The 14,655-nt window shown below is 32.3% G+C and overlaps 1 protein-coding gene across 3 annotated transcripts; it reads left to right on the top strand.

Annotated features, from left to right (window-relative positions):
* The first annotated feature begins 8,315 nt into the window (after positions 1 to 8,315).
* On the top strand, positions 8,316 to 14,334 carry LOC143596756 (auxin response factor 4-like). Of its 3 annotated transcripts, none has more exons than XM_077075446.1 (12): positions 8,316 to 9,103; positions 9,192 to 9,248; positions 10,172 to 10,327; positions 10,439 to 10,523; positions 10,637 to 10,727; positions 10,819 to 10,983; positions 11,056 to 11,175; positions 11,259 to 11,334; positions 11,962 to 12,091; positions 12,207 to 12,988; positions 13,721 to 13,911; positions 14,010 to 14,334. In XM_077075446.1, the coding sequence occupies exons 1-12, from the start codon at positions 8,774 to 8,776 to the stop codon at positions 14,158 to 14,160; spliced, it is 2,334 nt and encodes a 777-aa protein (XP_076931561.1). In that variant the 5' UTR covers positions 8,316 to 8,773; the 3' UTR covers positions 14,161 to 14,334. The 3 variants fall into 3 exon arrangements, with proteins under 3 accessions (XP_076931561.1, XP_076931560.1, XP_076931559.1); XM_077075445.1 differs by having other exon boundaries at positions 8,317 to 9,103; positions 11,962 to 12,118; positions 12,225 to 12,988; XM_077075444.1 differs by having other exon boundaries at positions 8,320 to 9,103; positions 11,962 to 12,118.
* The last annotated feature ends 321 nt before the right edge of the window (positions 14,335 to 14,655 follow it).

Genomic DNA, 14,655 nt, shown 5'->3' with positions numbered 1-14,655 from the left:
ACAATCAGGTTGAAATGAGATATGTCCAGTCCAGCAACAACTCAGCTGATCTTTTCACAAAAGCACTTCCCACAGCAACATTCAGGAAACATGTTCATGATATTGGCATGCGCCATGTACGAACAATGTAACGACCTGCAGTTTGAGGGGGAGCTATATACTGCACTATTTTTCCCTTAGCTAAATTTTTCCCATTGGGTTTTCCTTTAGCAAGGTTTTTAATGAGGCAGTACTTCAAGACCCCGACGTTTTGAAATGGTGTCATCCAAGGGGGAGTGTTATGAATTATTGGTGGATGTATGAATTATTGGTGGATGACACAATTGTCAAACACCTTTATTCACACGAACACTCAAGTGAAAATTGAATAGTTTAGATTGTCGGTATTTTACTTTTTGCACAGTAGTTTTTTTTTTTCCTTATAAATAGAATGATTTGAACGAAGGTTGATATCCAGTAAAATTCTCATATTCTCATATTTCCTTGTTTCTTGAAGTTCATATATTATAAGCTTGTTAAAGTTTGGGCTAATATCACAACATGATATTATTATTCTTGTCTCACGAGACAAAATCAATTTGCCCATGTCCAATTGATGGTCCTACCAACGTGATATGTGCCCTTTTGCCCTCCTGAAATTCCCATTGCCTACAATAAACATGTAACTCTTGATTTTTAATTTTAGTTATAAAATTTTAAATCCAAGCATTCTCTCTTTAACAAAATAAAAAAAAATTACAATAAAATATTTAATTTTTTTATTGTTAGATTTAATATATATTCCGTAAATAATTCTTTTATAATAAAAATTAACAAATATTTACTGATCATTTTTATGTTATTTTCAAGGCAGCTTTATTGAGACATAACCCGGCTAGTCAAAATTTACCCCGATGCAAACAAAAACATTTACATGCTAAAGAGATTATTTTCAATTCACTATGTCCAACCAACAAAAAAAAATGGTAAACTGTGGTTTTCGTTCCCGTGATTTGTTCAAATAATCGGTTTTAATCCAATAGTTTCAAATTTGCGATTTTCGTACTAGTGGTTTCATTTCACTTGCAATCAAATCCAAACTCATTAACGTCGTTAAGTCTGGTCGTTAATCCATCAGTTTGCCCATCACGTGAGGGGCATTTTTGTCTTTTTCTCCCTGAATAAACCTCAGTCGTAATTTGTAAGCCCCCTCACGTGAGGGGTTGAGGTGTATTTTGGGAAAAAAGAACATATATGTCCTTCACGTCAAGGGTACGCTGATGGGTTTAACGATCAGACTTAACGGGGTTAATTATTCGTTTTAATTGCATGTGAAATAAAACCAAATGGACAAAAATTGCAAGTATGAAACTATTGGACCAAAACCACATATATAAACATACCACGTGGACGAAAACCCAGTTTACTCTTTAAGATAATGATTAGAGCCTCACATATAAGACAGTGAAAAATGAAATCATAAAAGCTCTTTTTTTTCAGCTTCCCGATGGTCAAAACCTCTTTATTTAGAAACCTTCAAATACTCACCAAACTGTAAAAATAATCGACTCAATAACATCTCTTTTCTTCTTGATAGTAATAATAAGCGAATCCAACCACAAGATTATCAAACAAGTAAACTTGGCTACTAGAATCGAAATATCCAACCATCTTTACAAGATTATCGTTTTTTATGTTATCCACGTCATCTGTTTGTTGATATGAATTTATTTATAGTATAAAACATAACTTGTAAGACATATATGTTATATATATTATAAGTACAAAGTATTATTAATAAAAGTAAGATGGACCATTTACTTTAAAGTGCTTCCAAAAAGACAGGGAAAGATCAACTTCACGTGCTTTTGTTTTAAAGGGACGACTTCACATTGGTCACTTGATCGTATGAAAATGACACTTCTTAATTCAATTATTTTCGTAACAATAATATTTGGATGAAATTAAAAAACGTAGTCACATAAGTCATACCCCAACTAGCACACCTTCAATGGGAGATTAATATAATTATTATTTTATGAGAGTTTCACAACTAAAAAAAACTGTATTTAAGATGAATGAAATATTAATACTCGAAGTTGACGGATTAAAATGAAAAATGTGAAACTTGGGTGATTCTAAAAAGAATTTGTTCATGTCATAAATCAAATAGAGGCTTTGGGCTTGTCTCTCATATCCATATAGTTCATGTCATGAATGATGAATAGAATAGAGACTTCTGGTTTTGTTTCTGAAATCCATACATGGATAATGGAATTATGGTTTCCATCTCGTGTGAATTATATAAAAAATAAAGATCAAGTTGAAGGAAAAAAGATCACACATTATAAAGAGAGGAAATCTAGAAAAATCTTGTTAACAAGTTTCATAAACTTTAGAGATGTGTATTCTATAATCATTCCACCATCACAAATTTAAAAATCTTTTTTAACATTCTATGAAATCCATACATTGATCGCCGTTTTGAGATATTTTTTTACATAAGTTAACCTGTATCATTCTTTCGATTTAAAGCCCTAAAATATTGGTTTGAAACTCGAAAAAACTTAACGTTAAGTGTTTTTGTTAACATAGGTCCGTTAAGACAAAAAATGTTGAAAAGTTGGACCATTGATAGTGATTTTAAAGGTGAGATTATTATCACCAATACAAAAAAGATTATTATCTTCAGTTTGCCTTTTTTTTTCATTTAATTGATTCTTGTTTATCATATTTAAAAAATAATTATTTTAGAGAGTGTTTAAATTTAAAGAAAAATAAATTAAATTTTAGTGTTTTTTTCTCAGATGTGTTTTTGTTTATTTAAAAAATAATAATCTGTTTTATTTTAATTATATATTATGTTTTTAATAGTAAACTAAATTAGTTAGTTTAGCTAAAGAAAAAAAAAATGATTGAAAGATGGAGTAGGATGCATTACAAGTGTTAGAAAGATGCATTGAGATGGTTTATAAATGAAATGATATGGAGCTAACGTGAAAAAGTGGAAGTTAAAAGTGGTTCGATTGAGGGGGTGTGGGATGCACTCTCACCACCCTAATCTAAAATAGTTGTAAATATGGGTGTCATTCAGGCTATACTTTCAGGTCTCTGTTTTCTCTGGTCAAATTCCTTAGGTTTGAGAATATTACTTCTAAAACCGAAACCGGACCTTGGATTCTTGGGGTTCAGAATTTATCAGGTTTGGTTAATTGAGTTTAAGGTATTTGGCCTAAAAAAATTAAAAATATTAAAAAAAATAAGTAAAAATAAAATGCTAAAATAAAAGCAAAATTATACTATATACTTACCTTAAATAAGCAAATAAACCAACATAACTCTTACACCCAATCCTTAAACAAGTGGAATTAAATTATATAGTCCTATGACAACAAAATGTTAAAACAAAAACGAACTTCACGCTTGATTTTTCATTTCTTCCTCCATTTCCATCGCCGTATTAAAAAGAAATCCAAATAAATTTAATATTCTAATATAGATACAACATAAAATACCGTAAATAACTCTTGATCGACTATTAAGCATCTAATATTATAATCATGGCGCACTTGGTTAACGATTTTTTCAGGTTTACTTGAAACCCCTAAAAGTTAATCAGTACTCGAATTTAATAATACAAGTCAGATTCAGGTTAACAGTTTCTCGAATCGAATTCATTCCTAGTTGTAAATTGTAAATAACATTAAAAAAGGAAAATCTTATTATAATATTACATACATGAAAAGTTGTGTTACCATATTGTGACACCTTCAATTGCAACAAATCAACAAGAATATTGTCTAAAGGTATGTCCAATATGAAAATAACACCCCCACAACCATGCAGGTAGTGATGGACGGAGAAAGGGCAATATTGTCATTTTGAAAAAAGAAGATAAGGTTATACGGAAAAAAGTCGGTGAAACGTAAAATGTGGGGGTTGATGGCATAGTGGTAAATAGTTTAGAAAATGGAGGGTAATTTGTGTCGGGCAAAACTAGGCTTTCTTGTCTTTATGCAATCCAAAGAATGTGTGTGTGGTGGGGCCCATGGCCAGCGCCAAAGCCGCAGGCTTTCATTGTTTTTACTTTTTACCACTTTCATACTCATGCGCGTGCTCCACAACTCTAAAGTTAGTAGATCGGGCTTGCGCGTTACGGCGGGACTGTTAAACTAAATATATAGTGCGTTAGGGCTGAGCAAGGCTCGGCTCGGCTCGGCTCGTTTATTAGGCAAAACCCAAACTGAAACCGAAGAAATCGGTTATTTGAATATACAAATTGTTCGGTTTTCTGGTTTTTCGATTTTAGTTTTCCGGTTATTTTCGGTTTCAATTTGGTTATTTTCAGTTATTTTTCAATTATGTGTAGTTATTGCATAAAAAAAATTTAAAAATGAAAATGCATATTTTAAGCTTGTATAAAAACGTATTAGAGTACCGCATATATATTGAATTAAAAAAAAATAAAAATAGACACGTGTTACGTGGAATTATAGAATACAAAGTTGCTAAATAAAGTTTAAAATTCAACAAATTTTTTAATTAAAAAGTATTACAAGTTTAGTCTCAATTTTCATTCATCATCTTATCAATCTTTAAAATTTAGTCAATTTCTCATCATCTTGATAATCTATATAACCATTAATAGGTTCGGTTCGGTTTTTTAAAATGGATAACCAAATCGAAACCAAAAATTCGGTTTTTCAAAAAAACAAAAAATTATCCATCGAGTAATGTTTCGGTTCAGTTTTTTCAGTGATGTTATCTGGCTAATTTGGTTTTGGTTTAGTTAATTCGGTTTTCCGCTTACCTCTATAGTGCATTAACTGGCAAAAATATGCTGGAATGTATAACATGAAAAGGAAGCGACGAGGTTGTTAAACTGGATAAAAAGTAGACGTAAAAACGTTGAATTATTCACGTGTTTTGTGGCGTGTCAACTCGTAAATTTAGACGGAGACGTAAAACGTATCTCAAAAAAGAATAACTAGGTCAATATGATATAAAGTGAAAAGTTATATTGACTTTATTAAAGTTCAAACTATACAATAAGAGTTATATTGTATTTTTGCTAATAATTTAAAGAAAGAAAAGTTATTAATACTTTAACAGTAGAAAATGAAAAGTTTGTTAAGACTAAAGGCACATATTTTTTCCGGCTTGGCGGGGCACATGAATTCTCAAGGTTGTCACTGTCTGTATCCAAGACGAATTTCTAAACTTCAACAATATGTGATGAAATATCTATGTATAAAAGTGGTTTAATGCAACGTTATTAAAATTGAACCAGGCTGATGGGGTTAAACAACATCAGAAATGGTTGGACTAACGAGTTTTTAAGTTCACTTGTTGGACGACCTCCGGTAGTTTACTTTATGAGTAAACTATGTATAGTTTGGTGACGGGAACCACATGCACGTTTTCTCATGAAACTGATTGAGTCTACATGGTTTTCGAGTGAGATCAGGTTGAGTCCCTCCGTCTATTATCTTATTAATTAATCAAACATGAAAGAAGTAAAAAAATAAAAAAATAAAAAAAAATAAAAATCGCGTGAGGTGGTATAGAGTGATAAGACTAAAGAGAAATATGTTAAAAGGATGGATTGGTGGAGTGGAGTCACTGAGTCACTGAGTCATATTATATATGTAACTAACCCCACCACTACTCACTGCCAAACTCTTCAAGCCCCCACTTAACATTGACAACTCTTGCTCTACTAAAATCTTTAGTTAAACCTACTTGCATCAATGTCCATTTATAAACCAAAGTTTATAAAAACAACATATATATTTAAAGATAGTTATTTGATTCTTAACTAGATGTAGGTCCTTTATTTTTCAAGGAATATTCTATGGAATAATAAGTTTTTTCTATTTAGCGGTAAAGCCTGGATTTCTATCAAATCGACTTTAAATTTTTTTGGTTAGTTTAGGTTTTTATCGTTAAAATTTAAGTAAAAAACAACTAAAATCACTAAAGTTTCACTTTTAATTAAGTATCAAATTTCATATTAAAAAAAAAACATTGGGACATCTATAGCTATCCATCTTTAATAATACATCATTTTAGGGTAGAAAAGTATATCAAAATTTAGTTGTAATTAAAAAAAAACAATCATAAGTCCCCTTGAGTTCAATTAAAAATTTAGGGTTTAGTTTAGATTAATGGGACAGAAAAAAGAAAGGAAAAAATAAAATAAAAAGGAATATGAACATTTGCTTGAAGTGGGAATCAAATCCAGACCAAGTGAACAAAGAGGGATGTGGTCATGTGGAGAAGGATAAGATTGTATCACTGTACTGATGTAATATTTGTTTAGTTTTGCATGCAAATTAATTTATGGGTGTTGCTATAAAAAAACTAGGGTTTCGCTCGGATTTCAGTTATGTATATAATATATTGTATATAATTTTTTTTTTCATGGACGCGCTACTGTTAAAAAAACCTTGTCAATTATGTTATATTCTATTTCTATTGTTTCTCTATTATCTTTTTCTTGTTCAAACTTCAAACCACCACCGATCAAATGCCATTGTTACACCATCTCACAACCGTTCACTTGCCATCGTTGCCTCCATTGCTCACCTTCACTACATGTGCCACCGTGATTCACCACATCACACATAACTTTGCATGAATTACTATACGAACATTCATAATCACAACCTCATAACTTTATCAATCATCATCAGGAAGTTACAAATGAAAATAATAATGAGGCTTTTGATTGTGTCACAATGAAGTTAATGGGCGTTTTAATTACAAGGGATTTTTATGGTTACAACTTACACACACAAACCATCTTTATCGCGTTAGTGTTGGTAGAACTCTCTAAGCTAACATGCCACAGGTTCTACTCACTTTCATTTAAACACGAAATAAATATTTAAACAAGTTTTACTTACAAGTTCGACACAATATGTTGCCAATTTGTCTTTTGTATCACAACTTGTTGTACGTTTGCCTTTTATAACACAATTTGTTACCAGTTTGTCTTTTGCATTGAAATAAACACTATTTTTTATTGGAATGATATATGAGTATGAAGATAAAAAAAGAAAAAGAAAGTTGTTTTTGGAGTGCACATTTAATTTGTAGACAAAAGAAATAGACAATGTTGGTTGATTTGAGATATAGTGAGTGTATACGTGGATTCATACATGTGTCTTGTCTCAAATCAATTTCATTCAAAGAGATAATTGCATAACAAATTTAGGATACAATTTATTTTTTTATTTTGTAACTATTAAAAGAACGATAGTAGCTAATAATTTAATTGAATCTACATGTTAAACATTGCAATCTTTTAATCCTTCAGAGGGGTTAGCATAATCATAATTAAGTGTACTAAATGGTGTAATTATGGGTGCTAACTCAACACGGTACGCAAATCCAACATCAAATAATCAGATTTTTCGTTTAGCTAGTCTAACATGTTTTTATAAACATGTGATGTCTGAGTCTACTTGTATAGCTTATTTAATTTAATAAACGGGTTTATGTTTGAACTATTGGAAATTAAAGATGTTGGCATTTTGATTAGAATAAGGATGAAAGTAGTTAAAAAAAACACAGTTTTATTATAACCAGATTACTCGTTTAGATAAATAAGTTTAAGATCGATACTGAGTTTAAGCTAAAGAGAAAATTATCAAAATAGACAAGCTGACCAAAAATTTACCACAATTAACATGTAAAATCAACATTTTTCAAAACAGACATTCAAAAGTCAAAATCAACCAATCAGGTAACACCAAATAAGCTCGACAGCTACATAGGCTAAACGCTAGTGGCATGCTAAACCACGAAAAGTACTATGGGTCAACAAAAACAAATAATCAAATCAATACACGTGTAAATGGCTAGCTAAGGCTTAGCCCTCAATTCTAACGGTCGGCTAAGGATAAGCAATTAAGCATCCGCTTCCAAACGTCGTGTAAGACATAGCCCTAGCTTTTGTAGTGTGGTATTTTGATTGTCTGTTTCCGTGAACTCTACTGTACTTTTATTTTGTGTTTTAAATATTAATTAAACTTATGCATGTTTTATTAATAAATAATATTATTATATTAATAAGAATGGTAAATAATGGGTATAACATAGATGGAGATGGTATAATAATGTGGAAGTAAATAATAATGATGTGTATAATGCACAGCCTCATAGGTCATTGTCTATTTTTGTTAAAGTAAGTTATCACCTTGCACATTTTGATGATTTTAAAGTCTTATAACAAGTACATGTCAGAATTCTATTTTTGAATGAATAATCTTAAATTAATTTGAACAAACATTTACAAAACTGTTAACGAGACATGGTAATAAATAATTGCAAATTTCATAGATTTTGTTAGGTTGGAAAACAAGTGTAGTTAAAAAGACATAAACCCACATTGGCTTTTTATGTGCTACCTATGCATTTGTCCATGTCTACCTTACTTCCTCTGCTTCACCTCCCACTTTTAACTCCCAAAACAACATCATCATAATAATATTAATATTAATAATAATGGGTTAGCAATCATACTCTCAATTTCCTCCCAATTTTTCTACTTTCATACATATTATAATATAATAATCTTTTCCCCAATCTTTCTTGTTGGGCATCATAAAAAATCATGTCTTTTCATGGTGGTTCTTGATTTTTTTCATTTTTCCACATGATTTTCTTGTACCCTTTAAAGAACAAGATTCAAGAACCACTTGGGTTGTTCTTATCTTGAAAAAATATTAAAACATTTTTTTTTTTTAATTTTGGGTTTCAAGAATCAGTTGGGTAGTTGGATATTGTGATGGAGATTGGTCTGAATCATGCAGTGAGTGGTCAGAATGCAGCAGCAGAATCTTGTGCAAATGGAGGTGGTGGTGGAGATTCATCATCATCATCACTATCAACATCATCAAACTCATCAAATTCATCCTTAAAGTCTGCAAACTCTTCATCAATTTACCTACAACTTTGGCATGCTTGTGCTGGACCTTTAACCACTCTACCAAACAAAGGAAATGGAGTTGTGTATTTTCCTCAAGGTCATTTGGAACAAATTAATTCACCCATTGATGTACCTTCTTTTGGACTACCTCCTCAAATCTTTTGCAAAATTGTTGATGTTCAATTGCTTGTAAGCTGTTGTTAAACTGTTAAAGTTTCCTTTTTTTTTTTCACTTTTAGTTGAATCTTTTCATGTTTTACCCAATTCTTGAAAACAGGCAAACAAGGAGAATGATGAGGTCTACACAAAGCTTACTCTTTTGCCACTACCAGAGGTAAATTAGGAAACTTTTTTTCTAATTTTGAGTTTAATTCAAGATTCCCCCTTTAATAACCTTGTTGTCTTTAATGTTTTTGTTAATTAATCTCTGTTTTTACCATTTATTTATCAATAAATCTTGTGAGATGCTGTAAAAATCAAGTCTTTTTTATTTTTATTCACTCTTTTTCCTCTGCCAGAGGTAAATTTGGGAACTTTTTTCTAGTTTCGAATTTAATTCAAGATTCCCACTTCTATAACCTTGTTTTCTATAATGCTTTTGCTAATTAGTCTATGTTTTTACCTTTTACTATCAAGAAATCTTGTGGGATGCTGTAAAAATCAAGTCTTTTTTTATTTTTATTCACCCTTTTTCCTCTGCCAGAGGTAAATTAGGGAACTTTTTCTAGTTTTGAGTTTAATTCAAGATTCCTCGCTCTATAACCTTGTTTTCTTTAATGTTTTTGCTAATTAGTCTATGCTTTTAACCTTTTATTATTAAGAAATCTTGTGGGATGTTGTTAAATCAAGTCTTTTTTTAATTTTTTTTTATTCACTCCTTTTCCTCTGCCAGAGGTAAATCAGGCAACTTTTTTCTAGTTTTGGGTAATTTTTTAAGATTCCCACTTTTAATAATCTTGTTTCTTTTCATAATTTTGTTAATTAGTATCTGTTTTTACCTTTCATTATCAAGAAATCTTGTGGGATGATGTCAAAATTATGTCTTTTTTAATCTTTATTAGTTTAATTTGGGAACTTTATCTAATTTTGAGTTGAATTCAAGATTCCCCCTTTTAATAATAATAATCTTGTCTCCTTTAATGTTTCTGCAAGTTGGCTGTGTTTTTCCCTTTAATTATCAAAAAATCTTGTTGATAATATTTTTTATTATTTTTTTATTTTTAATCATTATTCATTTTGGGATTTATGAAATGTTAGGAAAAATTACAAGAAAAGGAAGAAGATGGGGGTGGGGTTACCCCCACAAGATCAACACCTCAAATGTTCTGCAAGACACTCACTGCTTCTGATACATCCACTCATGGTGGATTCTCGGTCCCTCGAAGAGCTGCAGAAGACTGTTTCCCACCTTTGGTTTGGTTTTTCTACCTACCTTTTGTGTTTTTTTATTCTTCTCCATGTGCAGATGTGACAAAATTTCTACCTTTTGTATTAACTGCATTGTATATATTTGGTTAAATTTAGGATTATAAGCAGCAGAGGCCGAGTCAAGAACTAGTTGCAAAGGATCTTCATGGGGTAGAATGGAAATTTAGGCATATTTATAGAGGTGAATTTTGTTGTTAAATATTAAGTAGTTTGAGTTAGAGTTTTTATTTTTTTAACTATGATTGAAGTTAAAAGTTAGTTATTTGATTTGGGGACCGAATCACGTGTTTACAGGTCAGCCGAGGCGACATCTGCTTACAACAGGTTGGAGCATCTTTGTTAGTCAAAAGAATCTTGTTTCCGGGGATGCGGTTCTCTTTTTGAGGTATCTTTTTGTTGCGAGTTACACGTTTGTTTTTCTCTTAGAACAAAAATAACATAATTTCTTTTGGTCATATAATTTAAAAATTAATTAGGGGAGAAGGAGGAGAATTAAGATTGGGAACCCGACGAGCCACTCGACCAAGAAACGTTCTTCCGGATACAACCATGGGCAACTTGAAGTCTTATGCCGACACTCTTGCGTCTGTCGCGAAAGCAGTTTCTACCAATGGTACCTTTGATGTTTTCTACAGTCCAAGGTAAATATTCTGGCAAAAAAAACTAACTTTTGTTTTAAAAAATTATTTTAATAAACAGCAAATGTACCGTAGGTCTAGTCGAGCGGATTTTGTTGTGCCGTATGAAAAGTACAAGAAAGCAGTGAGTAACATGATATCCGTGGGTGCAAGATTCAAAATGAAATTTTGTATGGACGAGTCTCCTGAAAGAAGGTATGATATACAAGTTTGTTTATTTGTTTTTCTCTTTGTGGTTGATAATATTTAGGGATAAGTTTTATTATGAATATATGCAGGTTTAGTGGAGTTGTGACCGGTGTAGGTGATATGGATCCTTACAAATGGGCTAACTCAAAATGGAGATGCTTAATGGTACATGCCATAACTTTTGAACTTCATTTAAAGAAACAATTATGTAAATTCCTTGTTAAAAAACACGATTACGCGCACATGAGAGGCAGTGGTTTGTATGTGTTTTAAGAGAGAGCAAATATCATATAAAACTATCAATACATTTTTTTTCTCACTAAGGTCTTTAAATAATTTTTCCACGTTAAAGTCAATGTGATAAATTTGAATAAAATAGTGAATTTTATGGTATTTTCCCCTTAAGAAATGAAAATATAGATATATCAAGAACAACATTTTATAAAATACATTTTTCTTAAATATAATTAGAGTAAATAAAATAATTATTTGCCCCACCAAATAAAACATTTATCTATTTTATAGTAAATAAAATAAAATCAGTTCTTATAACAGTTGGTTTACCAAGCGGTAAAGGAAGCCAATCTTATTACCGCAAGTCATCCTAGCGCATAACTTTCTCTTTAGTTTATTCATCGTATGCAAAATGTAACAAGTAATTTAATTATATTTACTATGGTACGGGGCAACAAGTGAATATGATATTATGAAATTTAGAATGATATATACTAAATTAATCCTTAATGTATCGATTAGTGTTCATATTTACATGCTTTCTTGCTTGAACAACAGGTGAGGTGGGATGAAGATATTGGACATGATCATCAAGAACAAATATCTCCATGGGAAATCGATCTTTCTACCGGATCTTTCCCATTACTAAACATTCAATCTTCCCCACGCCTCAAGAAACTATGCGCAGGTCTGCATGCAACTCCACCTGCAGCCGGTATGAATTTATTTAACTTATGCAACAATTAATTAACTTAAATTTATTTAAACATTATTAGTCATTTATTATGTTACTCTTTTTGCAGCGCGTGGTGGATACGTAGACTTTGAGGAGTCATTAAGATCCTCTAAGGTCTTGCAAGGTCAAGAAAATGTAGCTCATGTATCACCTCTATACGGACGTGATAAGATGAACAACTCGTTAAGCTTCGGGGTACAAGTACAACCCTCGATGCACGCGGGTTTCCCCTCGAACGGGATGATGATGATGGGAAGGAATACAAATTTTGTTGAACTTATGAGAAATACTCATCATCAACCGCTTTCAACCACCCCTTACTCGGGCTTCCTGGGATCCGGTAATAATAATAATAATACTAGATTCCCGCAGGTCTTGCAAGGTCAAGAAATTTGCTCCATGAGATCATTGACTGGTAAAACCGAAATCGGTTCGTGGGCCCCACCACGAACCGATCATGGTACCAGTCATTGCAATATTCTCAACATGTACCGAACACCTGAGAATCCCGGGTTCTATCCACTTGGTTCGGCGGGTGGTCGAAACTTTGGTTTTCCAAATCCTGATGTTTATGACGCGAGAGTGAGACCAGGTCCGGGTCCTAATCTGGGCCTGGGCCCGGGCCCAGCTCGGGTTATGCCTGCAGACTTCAACCGGTTTCCTGTGATTCCAACTTCTGTTGGAAGTGGGCCGGTTGAGAAACAGGTTATTGAACCTAATTCAAGCAGTGAAAAAGATGATGGTGCTTCGGATAGTATCGGGAGTAGTTGTAAGCTCTTTGGTTTTCACTTGAATGAAGCACCTCAGTTACTAGATGCTAAAGGTTTAAACAAGAGGAGTTGTACCAAGGTAATATGTTATAGTGATGCTTATGTGAACATACTAAATTAGTTCGAGAAAATAAAGAACAGATCTAATGATTCATATTTTTAAAAGTAAATGTGTATGTTAATGTACATAAAAGACCATCAAAGTTATTTCTTCATATGTTTTCAAGTTTTTAATCGTTTACCTACACGTGTAGAATATATGTGTAGGTAATATAACCTACGCATGACTTACACATGTGGTAGGTTATATACTTCATTTATTTTTATTTCAAGAGAGACGAATAAACATTGCATTTCTATATATTTATTTATTTATTTTTTTTATAAAAGTTATTATATATAACACAAACCGAGCTACATCTGGATAATGGGTAAGCGAGCAACAAACTGCGTCATTTCTATTATTTTTTATTTTCGAAGATTTGTAAAAGTGAAGGTTTTTTTGGCTCTACAAATTCTCACAATATTTAATGTTTTGCATTGGTCTCTCCGTACGGGTGTGCGGGCGTGCGGACACATAAGTAGATTATGTTCATAAAAAAACATCAAACTAATCGTTTCATATGTTTTTTTATTAACCTACACATGACCTAATGTGTAGGTTACATATATATATAAACGAAAAATCAAACTAATTTATCAGTATTCTTTTTGAATGTCGAAATGAGAATAGAATCATATCATTATCTTTTATTTTTAACACAAAAAGATTATTAGAAACTTGTTGAATTTGGTTTTGGATCATATATAGGTTCACAAACAAGGAAACAAAGTTGGAAGGGCCATCGATCTCTCAAAAATGTCAAGTTACCGTGAGTTGTTCATGGAGCTAGAAGTGCTATTTAACATGGAAGGCGCGTTTAATAATCCAAACGGCATATGGCGGCTTCTGTACACTGATGAAGAAAACGACATGATGGTTGTCGGGGACGATCCATGGGAGTAAGTATAGTCCTATGTTCTAAAACATTGATTCTTATAATATTCTAGAATCATAATGTGTTAAAACTTAAAACATGTTTGTAAAATGTATTATGCAGCGAGTTTGCAAGAATTGTTACAAAAATACACATATACACTGCGGAAGAAGTTGAGAAGCTGATGAGCAGTGGGGTGATTAGCGACAACACGAGCTGCTTGGAGGAACCGCCAGCTGTCGTTGACACGGCTAAATCCTCGTCGGTTGATTAATAATAATCATCGTATTATTCGAACTGTTGTATGGTTGTTTTGTAGTGTGTACTATGTTGTTTGTGTCGAACGGAACCTTTGTGTTTTTAAGCAAGTTTAAAGTGCTTGCAAAACTTGGATGCAACAATATGTAAGCAAATAAGCAAGTTATGCAACAGCTATGTTTTAACTTTTAATTGTTAGTGTTAACTGTTAAGTGTGAAACCATTTATTGTTTTCATAATTAATTGTTGGGCCTGTCAATCATGGCCCAGTAATCATTAGATGGGTTAATTGGGCTTAAAGAGTTACTCAACGGGTCCATTGGGTCGACTTTAAGTAACGGGTTAGAGTGGATCGGTTTTAAGAACACTTGTTAACTTAAAACGAGTTCAATGGGCGAGTAAAACCCACGACCATTGTTCGTTGCCACTACCTATCGGCCGACGGCCTTCACCTCTGTCGTCTAAAGGTGGCCACTGCCGCCAAGTCGCCGACAAACCACTAGTTGCCATA

Source organism: Bidens hawaiensis, unplaced genomic scaffold (genome assembly GCF_021521415.1).
Source record: "Bidens hawaiensis isolate Kalapana, Puna unplaced genomic scaffold, B.hawaiensis_p1.1 tig00046953_1, whole genome shotgun sequence".
Taxonomy (NCBI): domain Eukaryota; kingdom Viridiplantae; phylum Streptophyta; class Magnoliopsida; order Asterales; family Asteraceae; genus Bidens; species Bidens hawaiensis.
Note: the sequence above shows the minus strand (reverse complement) of the source record. Positions and strands in the feature narration are given on the sequence as shown.

Bases quoted from the DNA above. Each gene is read 5' to 3' on its own strand.
- LOC143596756 (XM_077075444.1), top strand. From the start codon at position 8,774: ATGGAGATTGGTCTGAATCATGCAGTGAGTGGTCAGAATGCAGCAGCA. The intron at 10,984-11,055 runs GTAAATATTCTG...AATGTACCGTAG, and splicing joins GATGTTTTCTACAGTCCAAG to GTCTAGTCGAGCGGATTTTG. The intron at 13,912-14,009 runs GTAAGTATAGTC...TGTATTATGCAG, and splicing joins GTCGGGGACGATCCATGGGA to CGAGTTTGCAAGAATTGTTA.